The following is a 25120-nucleotide window of genomic DNA, read 5'->3' on the forward strand; positions in this document are numbered from 1 at the left end:
CACACAGAATCTCACACTCAACACAGAACTATGATGTATTCATTGGTCTTTTGCAGGGTCTTTTTAATGGCCTCTCATAGTTCCATTCTATGACTAGAGAGCTTCTGTTCAGCCTCCAGGGCCGCACCCAAACAAACCATAGTCCCTCCCTTGTCAGCTTCCTTCCTCCTCTTCTGTCCCTGGAAAAATCATTCCCTCCTCTGTGATTTCTTAGTGTGTACTCAATGCTTAACCAGAGCACATATCACAGGATATCAGTTATATAATTAAAGTTGTACTAATTAACTTAGAGAACTGGTATTGGTTATATGAATGCCTCTCTACCCTACAGAATTTTAAGCCTTCTAAGGGAATGAGCCTTTGGCAATAATTGGGGTAGAAGTAGGAGAACTCTCACTGTAGAGATAAACATTTACTGAGCTACTACTATGTGCCGGACTGGTAGTTTGCTGAAAGATGTTCTTAAGATTATTTTGCTTTTCCAATCAGGTAAGAGTTCCAGGCTTGGCCCAGGGCAACCAAAATGGTGAACAAAGCCTGCCGCAATTGTGGCTCCACACAGTCTGTGCTGGTGGTTTCTTGGAGGTTCATCTGAATCAGATTATTTGAATCAGTCACACAATACTATACTTTCTTTTTTTAACTGCACAGAGAATATGGTGCCTTTTCAATGTATCTGTAACCTAAGCTTACAGTGACACGTAGAGGGATTTCTAAATTAGCCAGGTTAAGTACAGGGATTGAAACAGCTCAAGCTTCCTACTTCATATATGAACCATCTAAATCTCCCCTTGTCTATCAACATGGAAAGAGGATGAAGACAAGGATGATGAAAAATTAAGGCCAGCCATGATCACCGCAGAAGTGGGTGGCAAGGCGACCGCATGTGTCGTCACTCCAAGGAAAATGTCAAACCCCTTCAAGATGAGGTTTGGACAAACTACACAAAAAGGAGAGATATATATTAAAGTCCCATTTTGCCCCAAATTAAAATTGGGCATGAGATAAGGTGTTGATGCAGAGAAGGGACAGATCACTACAACAGATAAATCAGACCAAAATATTCGATTATTTTCTTCAGTGTTGAGAAAGCAGGGCATCATTACTGTGTATCTTTGAGGAGCAAATTCATTACTTCTCTCTCACTGAATGGTTCTGCTGATACAAATCCATCTTTTCTGGGCCATAAAATGATCAAGTGCAACTTAAACACCATAAACATGTCCACAAGATGAACTGCATTTACTTATAAACAATTCTCGATTGAGTGCTTTCCACAAATTTATGTTATATACATATTTTGCTGGTTTGAGAATTGCCGATTTTAAGATCTGTCATCAGTATATATTCCCTTGCATGTATCTATCTGCGTAAGGACGAGAATCTACAATTTTTCACCCAAAGAAAACTCTTCTAGCTGGCCTCCATGTAAATAGTTACTTGTGGAATTCTCTCAAACAACATTTTGAGGAGGTACCTGAAGTATGTAAAAATAAAATTCCTTCTACTTCGTAATAGTTTGGAGGAAATAGTCAAAATGCCAACCTAATATTTCCTAAAAGTTTTTATGCTAAAACATTATACTAAAGTTTTGTCAGATTTTTGCAAAATATAGTCTTCAGCAACCCAACTGTGAACACGTTCAAGGGAACATGAACCTTCTTACAAACACTGGAATCTGTATGGTCGGAAGTGTTAATACATCAGACTTAATTAAAAGCTCAGACAACTGTCAAAATGGAACTAAACTGGAAGTGGAAAAAGAGGCCAACACCTCACTAACCACAGCCTGCCCATCATCCTGTAACTCCTTGCTCTGGTCCACCTCTAAGATGGCCAAATCCTTCAAAGGGTTTCGAATGGGCACGCTCGCCCTACGTTTGTGGAGTCCGCTGTCTTCACTGGGATGCTCGTAACCTCTTCTGGTCTCTTAGCTCACCTCTTCCCTCTTGATCACTCCTCCTAGGCCCAGGCTGGATTCCAGGTCAGTCTTCCTGCCACTGGAGGACCAGCGAGGTGACCTCATTTCCCCAGCTCCCTGGACTTTTCTGGTGGGGCCACATTAGAATAACCCCCCAAATCAGGCAGTCTAGGGTGTCCGCTTTCTCTCCTGTGTGCTGCCTCCCACAGAAAGCAGAAAGTATGAAATTTATGCTCTTTTGACTCAGCAGGGTCACTCCTACTTGGAAATCCTTCCAGATTACATTCTCTGCAAGGAGTATTTCAAAATTTTCTAGATTTCCAGTCCTCATGGACAGTGATAATGTTTTCTGAGGTGATTAGGGTCACCCAAAACCACCTTCCTGAGCACCTTTCAAACCCTCTCAAAATAATGCTGTTGCTACATTCATTCTCTGCCTCCCCATCCCCCACCAAACCTCTTCATCTTCACTTCATTGTCCCCACTCTCTACCTGAGATTCCCACCCCCCCTTCCAGCCTGGCCTCAGGTGTACTGCTTCCACTTAGCACAGATAGTTGATCTCTGACTGCCCTCAGGCCTCTGTCCTGCCTTTCTCACTGCTTCAAAAGCCCTCCCTCTCTTTTCCAACTCACTGAAATCCCCCCATCTGCCTTAGGTAAACAAAAATGTTATCTTCCTGACTGCTTCTTCCTGACCCCATTTTGCTTTGCATTGTTCTAGTTTTCTGCATGTTTCTCTCTCCCCCACTTAGTTGACCCTAGAGCACATGAACTGCTTACTCATCTTTTCTGTCCTTCAATATGTTGATAGTTCCATCATGGTCTTTAAAAAAAAAACAAAACAAAAATGAACCACTACGTTATGTGTTACATATGTTATGTACCGAATGAGTATTTATTAAATAATAAACAATGGAGACAGTGGAGCCCATGGTCTCTTTTTAATAAATACTTTAAAATTTTTTTTTAATTTTTATTTATTTTTGAGAGAGAGAGAACAAGTGAGGGGGGGGCAGAGAGAGAGAGAGAGAGAGAGAGAATCTAAAGCAGGCTCCAGGGGCGCCTGGGTGGCGCAGTCGGTTAAGCGTCCGACTTCAGCCAGGTCACGATCTCGCGGTCTGTGAGTTCGAGCCCCGCGTCAGGCTCTGGGCTGATGGCTCAGAGCCTGGAGCCTGTTTCCGATTCTGTGTCTCCCTCTCTCTCTGCCCCTCCCCCGTTCATGCTCTGTCTCTCTCTGTCCCAAAAATAAATAAACGTTGAAAAAAAAAATTTAAAAAAAATAAAGCAGGCTCCAGGCTCTAAGCTGTCAGCACAGAGCCCGATGCAGGGCTCAAACTCACGAACTGTGAGATCACGACCTGAGCCACCCAGGTGCACCTTAATACTTTTCTACTGCATTTTCCAATTCCCTTTTTCTCCTGCAATGTGGGCCGTGGAATGAACTGCGTTTTAGTCTGTTTCCGACTTACCTGTAGCTATTTCAAGTTTTTAGAAAGTATGCATTAGAGGAGATAAAGGGAGAGGGTAATGAATTGCAAAACAAAGAAAGACAAAAGGTCATTTATCAAATTCCTTTTGGAGAGAGGATTCTGCTGATTGAGAAGAAATACCGTGACAAAAGATTTGGGGTAAGGAGAGTGAGTGGGACAAGGAGAGTAGATGAAGACTCCCCCAAAACACATCAAGAAACAAAAGGTGGTCTCTAAGTTGCCTTTGAAGGGGTGGGTCCTAGTTAAACTTCAGAGCATTTGTTTCTGAACTTCAAGGTCCTTCAGGTATGTAAACTTGAAAAAAAAAAAAGGCCTAAGAAGTAGGCTTCAGCGGAATCTTCACTTAGCAAGGGGGCAGCAGCTGGAGCTCCCAAAGGGTATCTGGGAAGCAGGAGTGGGAAGGCTGGTGAACATAATTTTGGAGAACATTATGTTTGGGAGAACATAATTAGCTAACAGGGTATTTTCAGTAATTTGCTCTGAGATGTGCAATGCACCTCCTTCTTTGGTTTCCCTGGGGAAATTTCAGGCAAGTTTATACGCCTTTCTTTCTGAGAAACCCAGAGGAGTGCTGAGCTCTGTAGCCAAGTGGACACAAAGGAAAAGACACTGTGTCAGCAACCACCCAGGAGGCAAGAGACTAGCTGCCATTTGAATCATGCCCATGAACTCCGTGTAACGAGATCCTGAACTGACCAGGCATCCCCCTGCATCACAGTGGTCCCATGAACCAAGAGGCTACCAACAATGGAAATTCGGTCTCCAGGGCACCTGAGTCAAGAAGTCAGGCCCCAGCAGGAGCACGGTCTTCAAGCCAGTGCACTGGGCAAGGAGAGAGGAGTCTATAATCCACTCCCAGATCTGCCCTGGCTGTTGGTGACATGGATGGGAGATGTATGGAGCTGGAGCATAAAGATTTCGGAAAGTAGGAGGCCCATGCCGAGGTAAGATCATTTGGCCTTCTATCCAGGAAACTCCCCAAACATCCTTCCGTGAAGATGCAGCACCAAGTACATGAAGTGCCCCAGAGCCCTTGGCTTCCAAACCTGCTTTCTCGCTGACCAAAGAATCAGCCTTCTGCAATAACTAGAAATTACAACCACTCGATGCTTCAGTTTCAGCACCCTCAAACTTGAGATAATTTCGTTTATTTTAGTGTACACTAAAATACAAGATCATTACTAATAAGTACTTCTCCCTTCCCCTAACACCTCTGCAAAACCAGTGAGGAATAGGGGAAATTATTCTACTTTAAAATTGTGGGAAATTGCCTAACCAATTTTCCTTCCAATTACCGAGGTATTCAGAGGCAAAGACCAGAATGCAAATGCGCTGCCAGTCATCACTGGAGAATGGAATAGTGAAAAGCTCTGGATGAAGACAGACTCAGATCCTAACTTTAGTCTAGTCACTAATTAGCTGTGTGACCTGGGCTCCATTACACAACTCCTCCAGGCCTCAGTTTCTTCATCTGTGAAATGGGCTCAGGATACTAAACTACAGATGAATGAAAAACATGTGAAACAATTAGCAGGGTGTTTTAGCACCCAATAAATGGTAACTCCTAGCACTGTGATCACAGGTCTTTTCTTAGGCACCACTCAAAGGCAAGAGGTATCTTTGGATAGCAACTGCAAAAATGGGAGGGCAAACCATTTTATGATTTATTTTTTTAAAGTTTATTTATTTATTTATTGTGAGAGAGAGAAAGAGGGAGGGAGGGTCAGAGAGAGGGGAAGGGAGAGAGAATACCAAGCAAGGTACATACTGTCAACACAGAGCCCAACACAAGGCTCAAATCCACGAACTGTGAGATCATGACTTGAACTGAAACCCAGAGTCGGATGCTTAACCAACTGAGCCACTCAGCGACCCTCATTTTGTAATTTAAAAAAAAAAAAATTTTTTTTTTACTGTTTACGTATTTTTGAGAGAGAGAGATAGAGAGAGAGATAGAGGCAGACAGACAGAGGGTGAGTGGGGGAGGGTCAAAGAGAGAGGGAGACACAGAATCTGAAGCAGGCTCCAGCCTCTGAACTGTCAGCACAGAGCCTGACGCGGGGCTCAAACCCATGGAGCACAGGATCATGACCTGAGCTGAAGTCCGACACTTAATGGACTGAGCCGCCCAGGCACCCCTGTGATTTAGTTTAAAACCAATTTTATTCCAGGAAGAGATGTTAAACCTCCCTCCCCAAATTCTAAAGTTTTGGAAGAAGAATTATTAATATATTCGTATAGGGAAAAAACAAACTTGAAATGAAAATTCAAGGCATGGCCAAACCAAGTTGACTGCTTTCCTTCTGCGCTTATGACTCAATCTCATTTCTTCTTTGCCATTTTTCATATGAGCAGCATTTATTTTGTGAAGGCAAACACAACTGCCCCAAGTGAAAGTGATAGAAAAAGATGAGTTGCTCTGTGTGAAAATAAGGGAAGGGAAAAAGGTTTTGTCTTAATTTTTGTAGCGAAAGACAAAGTTCTCAAAAAGATGGGAAGGGTGCTTAAAAAAATAGGATAAAATATGATTCTTCCAGTCCCAATGTTATTTCTTTGACTTGTTATTTATGTTTGAAAATAACACACAAAGGGATCTAGATGGACCGCAGCTTATGCAACACTCCATTTGTCTCGACTATGCTAATACACATACAGGGAGAGAATCTATCAAGTTACTAATAAGCAGAGATTCAGATGCCAACACACAAATCCTTCTGAACGTTTATATTCTATCAAGTTGGGAGTATTTCTGAGAGATGTATGTGTGCACAGTTTATCTAACAGACTGGAATGGCGCTTCTTTCTGTTCTGCCAAATAAAGAGAAATTTCTCTGGCTGTAAATGTGATTGCTCCAACTTGCAAAGTGCACATTTTCTGGGCATTTCCTCTCTTCATGCTCCCTGGCAGGTCTCTCCACCATCAAATTCTCCAGGTCTGTCAGAGCCTTCTTAATAGCCCCAATTTACAGAGGGCCTGTAACTTGGCGAGAACTCGAGCTAAAAAATTAAAATGCACACAAAAATAGGTTTTGAAAGTAGGCAAGGATGTGGAAATGGCCCCCCATCCAGGGCAACACTAAAATATGGCATCGACTCCTAAAAAGAGCAGAAAGTAGTGAAATTTAGAAGGCACATTGGGGCACCCAGGTTGCTCAGTCCGCTGAGCATCCCAACTCTCGGTTTCAGCTCAGGCCCTGATTCCAGGGTTGTGGGATAGAGTCCTGCATGGGCTCCACAATGAACATCAACCCTGCTTGGGATTCATATTCTCTCTCTTTTCCCTTCTCCCTCTCTCCCTCCTGCCGCCCCTCTCCCCAACTTGTGCTCTCTCTCAACCTTAAATAAATAAATAAATAAATAAATAAATAAATAAGGCACATTAAAATGAGTAAGCAAAGGAACCAGTATGGATCTCCTCACTGGCCATGTGGCCTTGGGTAAATCACTCATAATGGCCTAGTTCATTAAATGCAAGTAATACCCCCATCCTGGTATAGCTTCCACATTTGCGGAAATGCCTGGCAAAGTGCCCGGGCTAAGGAAGATGCCTGATAGATGACGGTGTCCTCCCCTGAAGAGAGGCTGCAAACGCAACTGCCCGAAGGGTTTAGCCAGGAACAAACCTCTGAGAGTCTCCGTGAGTACAGGGGTGTAAGACAGCAGGCAGTGCAGGGGGAGTCTAAGTGCTACCTGAGCACTTACAGCTCTGCCACAGAGGACGGATGAAGCTCCTCAGAGGGGCTGAGCACTGCCAGTAAGTAAGCCAGCAGCTCAGGTGAGACAGGTAAATAAACCTCAGGATATGTGCCAGAACAGAGGGCAGGACACAGGCAGCTTTCCAGACACAAAAGAATGCATAAGATGTGCTAAATAAAGTCCTATAACCTATAAGGCATGCTGGAGACAGATGGGATAAATAAATACGATAGAACAGATAAAAGCATTACCTAGAGATACAAAGTAGTAGGTCATGATCAGGCAGCTCAGGGCCAACAGCTAATTCAGCCCTGAATGGACCACCATTGACAAGAAGGACCCGGTCCCGTGCTGGGCCCACATGCGCGCTATCCAAGAAGTGCAGGTGAAAACCAGGGGTGCTCAGCAGGGCACCAGCCAGGCACGTGGCCTTGGGGCAAATGCGCACTGGTGAGCAGAGCGGGAAGGCTCTGGGGCAGAGACAGACAGGGCAGGTGAACACGGTATGACCCTGGGGTCAGGTAGTGTGCTCCGCCCACCTGCTCCCCTCTCCCTGTGTGTGTAAATGGACTTCATAAACTGTGTGATCAGAGACTCCATCTGATCTGTGAGCCCTTCCGAGCAGTCGGGGCTTGGCGTGTACTGTTCCCTCCGGTGATCTCCCCTGTGCCCAGGGGCAATGACGTCTGTGGCGCGGTGGAGGGAGGGCACGAGCCTCAAACCAAGAGGAGCCGCCGGCTCACCCCAATCAGGCTTGCTCTTTGGGAAAACCGGCCCAGGGTTCCCACATGTTCTGATATTTTACAGAAACGTGACAAATTTGGATTTCCATGTCAGATCTCCCAAATTTGAAATGCTGAGAACTCACCGAAATATTTGAAAACCTGTTCAGGCAAAATAACGCACATCATACACTGACAGTTTGCTTCCTCTCCCTTCATACCTTTGCACAGCTCTGTCTGGCCCAGGCCTTGAGGTCCCTGTCACGTGGCTCCTTCAGTTGTAAAAGCCAGAGGCCAGCTGCCTGAATTTTGCCTTTGGCTGCGTTTCAACTCCAGGGCAGCACTGACTGAGACTGGAAGAGGGGCTCACATACCTAAGCTCACATGACAGGAAAGAAAACGACACCACAGACTGGGCACTCAGGAATCCCTCGCAGGTGGTCTACAAGCTTGTGCTGGAAGGGTACCCACCCCAAGGGTACACCTTCCGCTATCATTCCCCCCTGTGTCTCCTCTCCTTCTCAGGCCGCCGATCAGGAGTTACAGAAAACCAGGTGCATCTGGAGGCAAGAGGAGGTGACTGTTCCTGTGGTACCTTCAACACAAATCACGTGACTGAAATTAGGAACGGTTTTGTTTCAGATGTTGTGTGTTCGAGGTAAAGTATGTAGTCCTGTGTTCCTTTGGTCCACGAGTGGACCAAAGTGATTCTGCCCCAAAGGGCTGACCTCCTGCCAGCACACAAAAAGGGCAGGGCGCTGTCCTTCTCTGAACAGCATGGGGTGGGTATGACTAGGGTGCCAGGTGGCCAGAGGGCTCCTTAGAAGAGACGACTCTACAACAGGTGCTTCCTGAGCAAGGGGCTGGCGTGCTCAGGTGGCCAGCATAATGTCCAGCAGGTGGACAGTGGGTAGAGGGCTACCTCTCTGTGCAGAACGGAACCTCTCTGTGGGTGCTGGAGACTGCCGGAGCCAGGATGTGAGTGAGCTGGCGCGCTGGAGGGTAGGGTGGATGGAGAGGCAGCGGGGAGGCAGAACGCACTGGCTTTCTTGCGCTTAGACACGGTCCAGAAGCATGATTTGCCTGTACTTGCACTGGACCATGAGAGAAGCAGCCACATCATTAGGAAAACAGTGGGTGGGATGGCTATTCAATGACTGAATCCACCAGCACAGTCGGAGCACAGGGAGCCCGTGGGGCGCTGTTTACAAAGGGCACAAGGACACAAAATCCCGAAGCTCTACAAGGGCTCTGACCAGTAAGAACACCCGGTGATGGACTTGTGTGTGTCACATTGTTAAGTGATCTCTCCTGGGTGGGTGACCATTATCAGTCAGAGCCTTTGGGAGGGCTGGGGACTCAGCAAGGAGGGCCCAAAGGAAGACCATCTATAAACATGACAGTGACTGAAAGAAAACAATGTGACTGCCACTGTGACCTCTGCAGTGAAGGGAGGAAACCAGGTGACAGGACAGAGAGTGGGGGAAGGGGGACAACACGGCAGAAGTCGCGGCTCTAGGAAGACAGAAAACAATCTCCTGTAAAGATTACCTACAGGTTTTACAGGAATAAAGACTCTTAGGAAACAAAATATTAAAAAAAATACACCAGTGTTGGCTTATTTCTTTATATTATCATGTTAATATGTAAATTAAAGGGCAGAGAATTTAAAACGATGCTGCAAACACCAGGTTATTTCTATAACATAAGAGTATGCCAGCCTCCGTGAGACTTAACCACAGATTTCCCAGGCCGGTGTTTTGCATCCTACTGAAATCTAATTTAAAAATTAAATTCTATCTACCCTGGTCCTGGCTGACTGAAAATGGCAAGTATAACGCAGTGTAATTGATTTCCTGTATCAATCACTGAAAAGCATTTGAAGCAGGAGTTTTAAGATGACTGCTGGAGTCCAGTTAGTGGTATAACCTGTGACAGCTGCGGTTTAGAACAAGCACGTATTGTACCAGTACATTCTGCTGACCAGCGGGCGACATTCAACACCATTCAGCACAGAATGTGCTCTTCTCCAAGAGTAGCTAGACTAGCACGCCCACAGCTCTCTGCCCGCCTGTGACATCAGTCTGCAGGCCGTACATCTCTTGCAGTACACGTGGACACAGTCCCAGAAGGATGTGCTATTGCGACCTGCTGGAAGGCATAACCACAATGGTGATGGGAACCAAGGCCCTCGCCCCGGGTATCCCAGGCATGTGTCCTTCAAGGATGAGCAAAATAAGTGGGTGGCGAGGGGTGTGAAGGGAGTGCATCATGGAGATCACAGCTTTCTGTATCGTCAAGTAAGGACATTAAGACAAATACCATTCCACAAATCATGATATATCTATACAATGGGAGGCTATTTAGTCATAAGAAAACAAAAAACAAATTACTGTTCTACTCAGCTATATGGATGAATCTCCAAAACATCACGCTATGTGGAAGGAGCCAGACATGGAAAAGTAACCGCTGCCAGCCACATCTCCACGGCATGCTGGAACAGACACTACTCATCTATAGTCGCAGACAGCTGTGCAGGGGCACTCACCGTAAAGGGGCACAAGAAACTTTCTGGAATGACTGAAAAGTCCTAAGTCTTGATTGATGTGCTGGTTGCATGGGTATACGCACGTCAAAACTTGTCAAACTACACTTAAATACGTGCGTTTCATTGTATGTAAATTATGCCTCAACAAAATTAACTGAAAAAAATCAAATGGGACCAGAAAACAAAAACCTGTATATGTATCTATTCTCATAGTTACTTCATAAAAGAAAGTTATTTTTAATCCCTGTATACAGAAGATTTGAAAAAGTCCTTTTGAATTAAATTTTAGTTTAATGAAAAAGTCAACTTTTCTCATTTTAAATCCCAGCAATGGGAACTTCCTTGAACTCATCAGGGACCAGAAGGTGAGCATTTGAGAACCACTGTTGTCCTCCTTCCTCCCCCAAATTCCACTCCTCATACCTGACCTCAGAGAGTACCTTAACCTGGCTCATGACTACTTCATTCAGCAAGGAGCAGCCACTCGACTGGGGATTAAAATGAAAGTGGCCAGGAAGAAGGAATAACTTAAGTAATAAATGCTACCTCAGGAAAGGCAGGCAGAAAAGGGCAGTGGCAGAAGGCAGAGGGAACAGGAAGGGTGAGGGAGAAGCTGAAAGACAGAGCTCGGGGCAGCTATAACACCAGACGCTGTCTTCCCCGCCCCACTCCTTGGGGCAAACTCAGCCTGTGGAGACTTGAACCCAGTGGGCGCCGTGTGTTCATGGGCCAGCTTGGCCCCTTAAATGAACCGGCCGTGACCACAGAGCAAGTTATACAGTCAACCGGGGTCTGACATCATTGACAAGACCCTTCCCTGCTGGTGACAGAGCCTTGCTGCGTATATTCAGGATCCCAGGAGACTTTGAAGACCATAACAGGGGAAGAACAGAAAACAGAAATCGCTTTTGTTTAAAAAAGGAGTGAAGATTTCTCTGGAGTATATAGTATTATAGTATAAAATACCTATATACATTAACGTCAGATTTTCCTTCAAAAAAGGTCTCTAAAACTAAATAGAATAGACTTAAAAAAATAATACTTTTTACCTTAGCTGCCTGAAAGCCACCAGTTCATCAAGAAAAGACTTTAGTAGTAGCCAAACTGTTATCACAAGTGTGACTGTCCTAGAAAACTGTCAATGCATCAAATAGTCAAATCATGGATAGAAAAGGTTGCCATGGTTAATTTTAGAATTCAGGAATGTTGAGGGGGAATTAACAATCAAAATGGAAACAAAACAAAACCCCCAAACTCTCAAAGATACAACTATACACCCAAAGTCATTAAGAGGATTCCAAGGGTAAAATCTCAGTCATTCCTTGTGCCTTTTAAAAATTTACTTATTTTATGGGGCACATGGGTGGCTCAGTCAGTTAAGCATCCAACTCTTGATTTCTGCTCAGGATCTCATGGTGCGTGCGACTGAGCCTTGTGTCAGGCTGTGCACCGACAGCACATAGCCTGCTTGGGATTCTCTCTCTCTCTCTCTCTCTCTCTTGCTCTCTCTCGCTCTCTCTCTCTCTCTCTCTCTGCCCCTCCTCCTTCTCTCTCCCTATCTCCCTCAAAATAAATAAACTTTAAAATTTTTTTAAATAAAAATTTACCTATTTTTTAAAAACACTTATCCAGCACTTAGCATGTGGCAGGCACTGTTCTAAATACTTTACATGACCTAAGTTCATGCACTGTTCATACTAATCCAACCAGGCAGGTCTCTTTATCCCCATTTTACAGATGAGGCACAGCGAGACTACGGCTTGTAAGGTTAACTGGTGGAGCCTGGACAGGACATTGGCACACCCAGCACTATCCCAACAGCTATGCCTTTGCTGGGGTGTGGCCGTTTTTGTTTTGTTCAGGGGAGGGGCAGTATATTCAGGTCATGTTCTAGTACTGGGGCCCTGATGTTTCTGTGACTAGTAACCCCAGAAGAATGTCAGACCCTCAGCACACCTACCTGCCAACGCATGCCAGCCCTTCCTACACAGAGAACTAGGGATTCTCCGGCAAGTGTTAACAAGCCATTCCTGATGCCGATTACAACACCTGGGATAAGTACAAGAAGGAAGCAGAGCAATTGATATGCTTTCAGAACTTGGCTTTGATAAGTTCAAAGAAAGCTAAACTCTTTGGATTTGGATTTTATGTATTCTGAATTGAAAGCCAGGATTCTGAAAGGTCCCATACGATTTTCTGTATGTGGGTTCTCTAACTTGCCTTCACAGAATGATCTTCACAATTTTGGCCAGATCTGATAAGGCCTGGACTATTATTTGCCTGCCAGTTTTATTTAAATCAACTCAGTTTTTTTTTCTAGTTCTTTTCTTTTTTTTAATTCTTGAAGTATAATTGACATATATCGTATTAGTTTCAGGTGTATAATACAACGATTCGATATTTGTATATATTGTGAAACGATCACCTCAATAAGTCTTGTGAGTATCTGTCACAACACATGGTTACAACATTTTTTTCCTTATGATGAGAACTTTTAAAGATTTACCCTTCCAGCAACTTTCAAATATGGAATACAGCATTATTAACTATAATCACAAAGCTATACTTGACATCCTCAGGAGTTATTTATTTTATTACTGGAAGTTTGTCCCTTTTGACCACCTGCACCCATTTCACCCACCCCAGCAACCACCAATCTGTCTGTATCTATGAGCTTGGTTTTTATTTTTAGGTTCCACATATAAGTGAGATCATACTAAATCAACTAAGTATCTTCTTTATCCATGATCTTATCTTTTAGGCATGAAATCAATTTAATGGTTATATTTTATTAACACATTTATCTATTAAAATAAAATATATCTATGAACCAACAAAAATCATTGCATGTCCTCCAGTGCTGTGAGCTCTCTGTTTAGGAGAATTCAAATTCTGAGCTGGTGAAAGCCAGTCTTCACCCTCTAATTAAAAATATGGACTGGGGTGCCTGGGTGGTTCAGCTGGTTAACCCTCTGACTTCCGCTCAGGTCATGATCTCACTGTTTGTGAGGTCAAGCCCCATGTCGGGCTCTGTGCTGACAGCTCAGTCTGGAGCCTGCTTTGAATTTTGTGTCTCCCTCTCTCTCTGCCCCTGCCCCGCTCGTGCATGCTCTCTCTCCCAAAAATAAACATTAAATTTTTTTTTTTAAATATAGAAATAATACACATACCTTCAGAGAGTATTTTGATAAATGTATATAACATTACATGTATGTACAAAGGGAACTCTAAATACACACACACACACATACAGTTTCAAACGATTGAGAACAGAAATTGAGCAGGCATTAGGCATACAGTCAGGGGCGGTGAGAAGTACTGGCTCCTGGACGTGGCATAACATTTTAATAAGAAACCACACAATCTGGTCAGTGACGTTCAAAATACCATACCCCCCCCCAAGACATCATGTACTCTCAGCAGGGACCTCAAATGTATAAATTAGTGCCTAGGTTTAAAAAATAAAAAGGAAAACAATATATAGAGATAAGAATCTGAGAACTTGATTAATTACAAAACTCATCGGCACTCTTTCTCCTGGAAGACCGAAAATGAATATGCATGCCTAAAAGGGAGAGATCCCTAAGGACCCAGGGGCTCCACTCCCCACCAAGGGGCATGTTGGGGGTGGGGGTGGGGACTGCTGGCTTCAGGCTCCCTCCGCCCTCTCCCCCCACAGCAGCTCCATGCTGATCTGCTTTCCACAGTGTCCTTCCTCATAAATATTTTCTCAACAAACGCCTTTGCTAAGAAGAAATTTGGAAACCGCCGGTGTAATCCAATTTCCACATTTCACCAGTGAGAAAACTGAGGCTCAGAGAAGGTAAAAGACTTAGCATCACTCAACAAACAGCAACAGAATCAGAGCCTAAAGACCTCAGCGTCCAGATTCCCAGCCTGATGTTCACCTCCAAGAACACCCTCACACAGCCATATACTGGTGACCCTAGTGGATGTTATTACATCAATACCCTTGCCTAGCCTTGAAAACGAAGAAGTGTTATTATTAATCATTAATTCTTTGAAGAGAGGAGAGCATCCAGCAATATTTAATGAATTGTTATGAGTCAATGGAACTAAATTAGGAATAAGATGAAGTCATTATTTTGGAAAGTATGATGTAAGGAAGCAGGCACATTTCTTCCTGAAAAGTTGTATAAATCAAATCATGACTAAAATGGATTAGGAAAGCTTCCTAAATTAATAATAATAGAAACAACACTAAAAGCAGCAGTAGTAATTATAGCAACTGTTATAACTTTATGTGCACTGATATCCTTGTAACATAAACATTATTATTCCCACTTTTATAGATAAGAAAACTGAGCTTAAGCCCAGGGATAGGTCACCAGGGATAGGGTGACCGACTGCACTGGTTTGCCTGGCATGAACTGGTTTCCCAGGGCGTAGAACTTTCAGTGCTGAAAGCAAAACAGTTCTGGATAACCTGGAAGGGTTGGTCACCCTGCCTGTAGGGCTGGTGACAAGAACTTCCTCCCGTGTCTGCCTGACTCCCCAGCCACCACCACCTTCTATGGCATAACTTCCCTCCATGTTTTACAGTCTAGACTTTCACATCAGTTTAAAGGAGGGCATGACCAATATGCTATAAAACAACATGTTCACATGTAGCTTCATCTCCTTTCATATGTATATATGTATATAGACAGAGAAAGCCCGGGGAGCTTCAAGCCTCCATTCCTCCAGAAGAGTAAAGAAGGGGCACTTACCTTGACCTCAAACTCGAAGTGCTCGTCCTTCCCTTGCCCGCAGAGCACATAGCGTGGAATACTAATTTTAATTGGGTCCTTCAGGTCGTCTGGATTTGCTCCCAAAGAGCGAGAAACCATCCTCTATCAAAGGCACATCAGATGGGGAGAACAAAGAGAAACCCAGATCACTCTTCAGCAAAAACCATGTTTGGGCAGGCGGGAGAAAATGTGTTTCAAGCAAAGAAGACAGCATCAAACTAGTAGAGTTTACTTAGAAAAATGATGGCTTCCTTTGAAAGAGAAATGCTAAGTTTCTCTCATCACAAAAGACCATTTCTTGAGGTATACTATTCCAAGAAATTAGGGCAAAAGCACTTCAAAATGTTGTTTGGCTTTGAAGTTCCTTCCAATTTATAAGAACAAGTGAAAAAAGAGACAGATTACATATCCCGACTTTTTAAAAAATCAGTGTAAACCAGATTCCTTTCTGAAAAGACTTGATCATCTGACAAACTTCTTTTCTTTTCACAGACTATCAGACTGCTGTACATATAGCTCCAAAAGCTAAAGACTTTATTCAAATTTACTTCATTTTTAACTTCTAGGCATTTTTATAAGCCAGTATGGTGGGGAAAGCTCTTTAAACCACAATTAAAATAAATACCAAGTATTTTCTTTAGGCTTCATTTGATTAATAATCAGCCTGGCTCTGACAAACATTTATGGTCTGGATGGTGGGAAGCCAGAGGGGTTTGAGAAAGCAGCATTATGAAAAAAAATAAATCTTCAAAATGAGTTCTCTTGAGTATAAATGGATAGAAATCTCTGAACAATCCTTATCATTTGCACTAACCTGGGGCTTTTGAAAACGTAAGAAAATATGTTTTTAAAGCAGTAGCAGTAATAAAAGATTAATTACCGTAATTATAGTTAGCATTCATTGAATACTTACTATATACTAAGGACTGTGCTAAACAGTTCATTTAATGCATTTCTGCATCATTTCATTTAATCCTTATGATCTCCCTATGAGGTATTAATTGTTACTGAACCCTACTTATCAGGTGAGGGCCCAAAGTTTGCGAATTGAGATAATGTGACAAAGGCAGGTGGCAGAGCTAGGATTTGAACTCAGGCTAACCCAGTGCCCCATGATGCCTGCTGGCCCATCTCCATCACCATTTATACTGCCATCATGAAATTTTTGAATAACTTCACCTGAGATAAAGTCAGCAAATGAACATTTCAACCAACATACACAGAATTTAAGAAGATGGGAATGCCATGATTATGCAGTAAAATTCACTTACTTGACTAAAAAGAAACACTGAGTAATATGTGGTCCTGGATCCTTAGCCAGGTGTAATGTGGAGGGTCCAGCCTAGCTGTGTGGGAATGAAAGCTCAGATTTCTGGATGACAGACAGGTGTATAATTTGTCTTAGATTACTGCTTTCATCTAGCGGACCCCGTAAACATTTTGGCATGGCATGAAGTTACCAAAGCCTTTTAGAGCATCTAATTTTTTCCCCGTGTGGCTGGTCACCCAAAACAAGAACTGTTAATTTTACAGCAATGGTACACCTACTTAGTTGTCTCTGATGTCAAAAGCCACCGTGGAAATTCTTAAAAAAAAAAAAAAAAAAAAGAAAAGAAAAGAAAGAGTTTCTCAATGTGCACGTTGCCAAAGACCTTTCAGTTCACTGACAGCATGTTTCCAAATTACTGGAAAGGTAGACATTTCCTGAAGCATGGAATATGTTTATCTCTTCGAAGGGTGAAAAGGAAGAGAAATAATTTAGTGGTTTTATTTATTTTCAAAAAGTACATTTACTGTTAAAAAATGTCTTTGACCTATGGCTATGTTTTAGCCATAAAGTTCGTACTCTACTGCCTAAGCCCTGAAATCTTCCATGCCATGCTCTTTAAAAAATATTTATTTATTTATTTTGAGAGTGAGAGAGAGAGAGAGAGAGAGAGAGAGAGAGAGAGAGGGAGAGCTCAAGCAAGGGAGGAGCAGAAAGAGAGAAAGAGGGAGAATCCAAAGCAGGCTCCGCTGTCAGTGCAGAGTCCAATGTGGGGCTCGAATCCGTGGACTGTGAGATCATGACCTGAGCTGAAACCAAGAGTCAGACACTTAACTGATTCACCCAGATGCCCCTTCTATGCCATGCTTCATAACTATATATATATATATATATATGTTACATACACATATATATGTTACATACACACATATATATGTTACATATATATATATATGTTACATACACACATATATATGTTACATATATATATGTTACATATATATATATATATATATATATATATATATATATATATGTTTTTTTAATGTTTATTTACTTTTGAGAGAGAGTGTGTGAGCAGGTGAGGGGCAGAGAGAGACACACACACAGAATCCGAAGCAGGCTCCAGGCTCTGAGCTGTCAGCACAGAGCCTGATATGGGGCTCAAACTCACAAAGTTGGCAGTTGGCAGCTGTGGGGGTTCTGGCAACTGATAATACTAGTTGGGAAACGAAGACCCACATGCTCTACCTTAGGAGGAACCTGGTCCTCCCTACCAGTTAGACCCAAAGGACAATACCACAGTTCATTTGATGAGGAGCTCTCTCTATGCTAAGAGGCTAGAATTAGGAAAAGGAAGAAGGAAGAAAAGTAATTAAATTCACTAGGAACAGTATTATGTGTATTGGGGGGTTTAAAAAGGTGTGGATAACAACATCAAGTGTAATACACTTGGTATTGAAACTCTATCATTAGGGGTATCCCTGAAGCAATCACTTGGGATTGCACGTGGGGTTCACCTCAAAGATTCAGAGAGGGGAAAGAGAAGACCCAGAATCAAATCCTAGCATTAGGTCTTGGTCTCAGTGTAACAGTCACCCACCCACCCTTTCTGCACCTCAGTCTCATGTCTATGGAAGTGGGCATGGTACTTAGCAAATCCCACCTATAGAGCAAAAACCCAACTGGTGAACATGACAGTGTCCCACCCTGCAGGACTTCTGGTCAGAAGCAGACTGACAAGTAAATTCTAGGAGGGTTTTAAAACTGTGACAGGGGTTTATAGCGGCATTATTTACAATTTACAATATGGAAGCAGCCCAAGTGTCCAACAATAGATGAATGGGTAAAGAAGATGTGGCACACACACACACACACACACACACACACACACACACACAATGGAATACTATTCGGCCACAAAAAAAGAATGAAATCTTGCCACTTGCAATGACATAGATGGAGGTAGAATGTATTATGCCAAGCAAAGTAAGTCAAAGAAAGACAAATACCATATGATTTTACTCATGTGGAATTTAAGAAACAAAATAAACAAGCAAAGGGAAAAAGTAAGAGAGAGACAAAGCAAGAAACAGATTCTCAACTACAGAGGACAAACTGATGGTTACCAGAGGGGAGACGGGTGGAGGGTAGGTTAAATAGATGATGGGGATTAAGGAGTGCACTTGTCATGATGAGCACCGGGTGTTATATGGAACTTGTTGAATTCCTATATTCTATACCTGAAGCAAATGTAATGCTGGATGTTAACTAGAATTAAAATAAAAACGTAAAAAAAACAAAACAAGGGGCGCCTGGGTGGCGCAGTCGGTTAAGCGTCCGACTTCAGCCAGGTCACGATCTCGCGGTCCGTGAGTTCGAGCCCCGCGTCAGGCTCTGGGCTGATGGCTCAGAGCCTGGAGCCTGTTTCCGATTCTGTGTCTCCCTCTCTCTCTGCCCCTCCCCTGTTCATGCTCTGTCTCTCTCTGTCCCAAAAATAAATAAATGTTGAAAAAAAATTCAAAAAAAAAAAACAACAAAAAACAAACAAAACAAAACACTTTGATGGGGGCACTGAGTGAGAAAAACAAGAATATACACATGGCTATCTAAAATGTCATGACTTTTGGGGCGCCTGGGTGGCTCAGTCGGTTAAGTGTCTGACTTCGACTCAGGTCGTCGTGATCTCATGGTTCGTGAGTTCGAGCCCCGTGTCAGGCTCTGTGTTGACAGCTCGGAGCCTGGAGCCTGCTTCAGATTCTGTGTCTCCTTCTCTCTCTGCCCCTCCCCTGCTCGCTCGCTCTCTCTGCCTCTCAATAATAAATAAACGTTAAAAAATTAAAAAAATAATAAAAAAATAAAATAAATAAATAAATAAATAAAATGTCATGACTTTTACTGATGAAGAGCTGCAGCCCAAACCACCCATGTATATTATTAACCGAACAATGGAGGCTTCAACTTTTTAAATGCCTTTTCTTAGATGTCCCCTTAGGATATACATCAAACATTGGTATCTTTTACTGAGCACCCACAAGGTACCATTCACGAGGTCCTGAGAATAGGTCCTGAGAATACAAAATAACTTCTACAAAGTCTCTGTAATTTCTAAGACCTTTAGTTTTTTCTCAACTGCATCAAATGTTGAACAAAGATTTGGTTTCTCCACTCCAGATGGATTACATTCTAAAGTTAGCCAACTTAGCTTTCTCCTTTTATAAGTCAACATTCAAAGTGGGATAAGACTGAAATTGATGGTCTGGTTACTACATAGCCATTTTAGGACTGGAAAGTTCTCTGTTTCTAACAATTTTATAGTTGTGAAATAATCCCTAATGAAAGTTGCTTGAAGCTTGGGATTATACACCCTTTAAAGACAAAAACTCTTGCCTTTGAGAATTTAACTGGGTACATGAAAGAAGTAGAGACCATTTATCTGGGAGGAACTGGATCCTGTAATGTTTATGTAGCTCATCTAAATGTAGGACGGCCCCTTATATACCAGCACCTGCACGTATACCACAGAACACAGTTCTGAGCCACTGCCCCAACCGCAGGATCAGACAGCAAAGTTCAGCCGCATCTGGTGCTGAGAAGACTGATATTTCTCTCTTCATTATTTAGCATCCTTGGGGCTAGAAATATTACCAGAGTCCTTGCTATCGCCCAGAGTCACAGTTTACTTCAATCTCAGATTTCAGAGTAACTCCATATTAACAAGTGTAGAGAAATGTACAAGTATGGAAATGGGTAACTGAAAAATAACTGCTAAGGATCCGAAGATGTTTGAGCCTTTATCTACAGATAGATGAACAGAGAGACACATCTAAAGAGTATGTGTTTCTATCAAATCACTGCTGCCATGTGATTTTTAGAAACTATTTTTTGAAGTCAATTTCATGAGAAATGTAGAATTCTCAGAATACAGTGTGAAAGGTTCCTGACATTCCCCTAAACTATGTTTATGTTAGAGAGGAAGGAAAACTAACACACATGTCTCAGAAATTTATTTTTTATTTGAAAGTAGCTATGTTTTGAATATCTTGAGTTTTATACTAGACAAGTAAATGTGTGCTGTATCATGTTATATCCTATTATTTAAGGGAGCTTTTAAATTTCTATGGAGCTATTTATTTTGGAATTAGTCATGGTTTTTCTACATGTGGCAAAGAAGATGCTTAGACATGGAAGGGAAATTGGTCATACATCACAGGAGGAGGTAAAGAAACATGAAAGGCTGGATACACATCTTACAGCAGATCTGGATAAATACGCAGGACATTTCAAGGAACTTTAAATGCCTTGTGGAGTGGGTTCTGTTTAGAAATGAAAGGTCAAGGAAAAGTACATAATTAGTAACTTGCACTATGCTCCTATACATAAGAAACATCTTTTAAAATAAAATGCAAAGAAAAACTCTTCTGGTAGCTTTTAATGAAATAATGTCTTGTGTCAACAAATATGCTATTTTTCTGTTCTTGGGGAAACACTATAGTCGGGTCCTCAGCCAAAAAAAGCAGGCAGATCACAGACTATATTTTGAATATTCAGATTAGAATCTTCTCTTCCCACTAAGGCTGTCTCCTTCAAAAGGGACAAGTTAAGGAAATTAATAGGAAGTGGCATTAACATCCACTCAGATCAATGTCGACACTGCAGAGGGCACAGAATGGACCAATTCTACAGGGAGTCATCAACATTTCCCCTAAATACTCTAATTATGTACCAGATGGTTGAATTCAGTGTATGCTCTGACTAGGACAAGGTCAGACCTAAGGACTGCCGTCTGATCTCCTACAGCCAAATATCCAAGGTTTTCTAAAATATAGGCAACCTGGGTTTTTATCAGCTTCAACAAAACTACCAATTCTCCTTTCTCTGTTCCCAGCATAGCACATATTTCTATTCCCTCCTTTTTTCCACCACACATGCCACATTGATAATTCTAATTAGAGCTATTTTGTATCAAGGACTTCCTATGCCCAGGAGGTTTGAAAACAGAGGTCTGGGACAGAGGGAGGGCTAGGGGATCAGTTATATTTTCAAGTATTAGCCATGTTATCAGAAGCAGAGAATAAAGGTACCTTGTGTGAGCAAGTCCAAATTATGAATAAAGAGCCAAGACATGTTTATATTCATCTCTGGAAGGTGAAGCCTGCCTCTGTCATGAAGGGATCTTTTTTATTTTTCAAAACTTTTTTTTTTTTTTAACATTTATTCATTTTTGAGAATGAGAGAAACAGAGCATAAGTGGAGGAGGGGCAGGGAGAGTGGGAGACACAGAATCCGAAGCAGGCTCCTGGCTCTGAGCTGTCAGCACAGAGCCCGACGCAGGGCTCGAACTCACAGACCACGAGATCATGACCTGAGCCGAAGTCAGATGCTCAACCGACTGAGCCACCCAGGCACCCCTGTCATGAAGGGATCTTGAGCTAATACCATATCATCTCTGAAGGCTAAGTACATAGAGCTGAACTGGAGTTTGCTAAGAGATGTAGCCACACATGCCACAGGTATCTCCTGACCATGTTGGTCAAGGTGAGGACTTAACACCACCAGGGCATGAAGAAACAGTGCTAACCTTATCTTAAAGTGAGTTAAAAAAACTTGCATGAGGAAACAGAAATAAAGGTTTTCAAATAAAGGAGTATTTCTTCAATTTTGATATATATCTTTAGGGATAAACTACCCAGAAAATGACAAGCTGTTGGACATAAATATTTATGGAATATCTTATTTACTCTTAGTGGATTTAGGGTAAATCCAAAAGGATGGCTAACATTTCCTGATCCAGGATTCTTACCAGAATAGATGATTTCATCCATAGAGATCTGAGTTGATCAACGTTATTTCAAAATTTGGAAACACTGGGTATCTGATGAATGTTTTAACTTGAAATCATTAAGAACGCTACCATCTTTCTCTAGAGCATCAAAGACTAGTCCCTTTAATGGTCATTTTCTCGGGATAACTCATCATTAAATGGATGAAATTTTAAAAAGACTAAAGAATGGATCCAGTATAAGTGAGAACAGGGCAACAATTACTAAGTGGTTCTTATATCAAACACAAACATTGGCAATTTGGGATGTTCAGGAGGGAAAATCAACTTTTCTCCTTTCCAATTCTACAGTGTCCATGATTAGCCACAAAAGGATCACGCATCTTCACTCACTAATTCTTCTGAGCCCTAGTTTTGGTTCAATCTGTGCTCGGTTCTAAGGCCCAAGAGAAATTAAAGTTGGGAGGGAGGGGAAGATTCTTTCAGGTATCTGTAGAGCATATTGTTTGAACTTCAGGTAAAGCAGCGACATTGAGCATACAAGGTTATCTATACCATATTTGCATTATGACTTTACCTGTGCTTCTCTTCTATAGGAGATAAAAATGCAGAGAGCAAAAAAGAGACATAAGGTTCATACAATGGAACAAGGGAATTGCAAAGAAATCTGCACGGGAATTTTTGGGGGAAAAAATAACTCATAAAAAGAGAAATAATCTTCAATGTCTAGAAATTCCAATAAAAGAATTTACAAGTCAGAAAAGAATCAACTTCATAGTTCTTCCAAATATTTATCCCTAGTATAGTCATCCCCATGAGAAGAATAAATCAATAAAAAAATTTACCCAGACAATGTGACCAGGAACTGACTTTGGCATTGCGGAAAGAATAGATGTTCTGGACAAAGAAGGTCTGGGTTTGATTCCAATTCTCAGTCAAGTGATCCTTTCTGAGTTAAATTCCCAAATATGAAGTGCAGATTGATGATAATTCCTCCATCCCAGGAGGATCACTGTGGGACTCAAAAGGAGCCATACATGGGAAAGAAGTCGGTACACTGTCAACCACAATGTAAGGGGGATTTGGATTGTTATCACTGGAATCCACTGCCACCTTTAGCACCAAAGATTTTAACCAGGTGTCAAATGGCAGGAGGACTGATTTACAACAGACTCTCTTTCCTTCTTACTCACGGAATCATTCAGTTCCATTCCTTATAAAGGAGGTCTTAAAAAATTACAACGGTGTAACCCTAGCAAGAGATTGGATGGTGGTGGTTTGGAAACAATGTTGGATAAGAAACAACAAAGGAACTGAAGGATGTTGGAGGTAAAAAAGGAAAATCAGAGAAGGTGAGAGAGATAATGGTCTTCTCTGAAGGGTCAGTCAGATTATAACACAGACTGTGGAACAGATTTGTTCTATTCTGTTACACAAGAATGCGAATGATGGATGGGCCCTACAGATGTAGATTACAATAAAGATGATGATGGAAAGAATGGCCTAACAATGAGAACAGTTCCATTGAATAAACTGCTGTGAGGTAGAGAGTGAGCAGTCCTGGAGGTGTCAAGAAAGGACTAAACTGGAAAGCCAGTTGAACTAAGTAACTTTAATGGTCCTATGACATATGTTCTTCCCAGTACCTGAATACTTCCATTAGGGAGAAGTCCTACAAGCTTTATCTGAATTTTATTTTAAATAGAGCCTTAGGACCTTGACATAATATATCCATGCAGACTGAACCATTGGTCCCAATTTTTCTTTTCCCTGCAGCAGCATATATCCAGTCTTGCCATGGCTTCTTGGTGGATCGAGTGTTCCTTGCCCCTGGACTTTGGACTTGGTTGCATGACTGTGTTGGCCAGTGGGACACTGGCAGACATGATGCATCAGCATCTTCTGTGCTTCTGTCATCATTATTATGGCCACTGACCCTGCAGCACAGACCTCAAAATGAGACATCAGGAGTAGACCAACACTATCTAAACTTCAGATGATCCGTAGCCTACAAGTAGAGCCACCTCAACCTACTTACAACCATCAGTAAGAAATAAAAGCTTTTTATTTTTTTATGGGTTGTTTGTTACCCAGCAAGAGCTGACTGATATAATACCTATCACAAAAGATATCTTAAATAATGAATCAGAATTGTCTAACATGCAAATTAAGACAATTAACAAAATAACCTCACTAGACACTGGCCTAGCCAGTAAGACTGCTTGACCTTCAAAGAAGCATTAATAAAAGTGCTCTAATCTATTTATCATTCAAAACTTGAAATCATGTAGGAAAAAGAATGTAAATAAAAATTACCGTAATTATTACTTGGGAAGCATAAGTATTCTCTCCAAGGGATGCACTTACATTTTTTAAGTAATGAGAAAGGGAAGACAAACTGTTTTGAAATGTTCTTCAACAAGGGCTGAATAAATTCACCCTGCCAACCACAATTCTGTAAAACAGGCAGCTGTGAACAAAATGGATTTTAATCAAATTCAGATGAAATCAGTATTTCGAAGTACTCAAAGAGGTATTGTCTAGAATGCATTAACAAGTTCCACAATGTAAATGTTTAGGCCTATGCTACAACAATGAAAATGCCACAGAACAAAGTATGTATGAACCTTTTTTTTTTTTCCTTGATGCAAGAACTCATTACAACTGAGACGATCCCCCATTAGGCTGAGTATGGAGATGCTCACACTTGCTCCCTATAGTAGCATCACAGGTCCAGAACTCCTAAAGAATGAGGCAGTGGAGACAGAGGGAGGCCTGCAGGATTAAAGCCACAGTGGATAATGGCACAAACACTACTCCCCTGGCCTCTACAGGGACAGCCTAAGGTATGACAACCTTACTACTTACTTCATGGATAGTAAATCAAATTCTCATATCAGGGAACATACTTGATCTCAAGATAAAAAGTATGCTTAGGTGAG

The 25120-nt window shown here is 42.0% G+C and overlaps 1 protein-coding gene across 10 annotated transcripts in view; it reads right to left on the reverse strand.

Annotated features, from left to right (window-relative positions):
• KIF16B (kinesin family member 16B) overlaps nucleotides 1-25120 on the reverse strand; it is a 288745-nt gene that overhangs the window by 60892 nt on the left and 202733 nt on the right. For 9 of the 10 annotated variants that reach the window (XM_045053901.1, XM_045053905.1, XM_045053903.1 and 6 more), the window contains one exon: nucleotides 15109-15231. The exons of the other annotated variant lie outside the window; for it this stretch is intronic. In XM_045053901.1, coding sequence (XP_044909836.1) covers nucleotides 15109-15231 — 123 coding nt within the window. The remainder of the gene's footprint in view (nucleotides 1-15108; nucleotides 15232-25120) is intronic. 10 annotated transcript variants of the gene reach the window in all.

Source organism: Felis catus, chromosome A3 (assembly GCF_018350175.1).
Source record: "Felis catus isolate Fca126 chromosome A3, F.catus_Fca126_mat1.0, whole genome shotgun sequence".
Taxonomy (NCBI): domain Eukaryota; kingdom Metazoa; phylum Chordata; class Mammalia; order Carnivora; family Felidae; genus Felis; species Felis catus.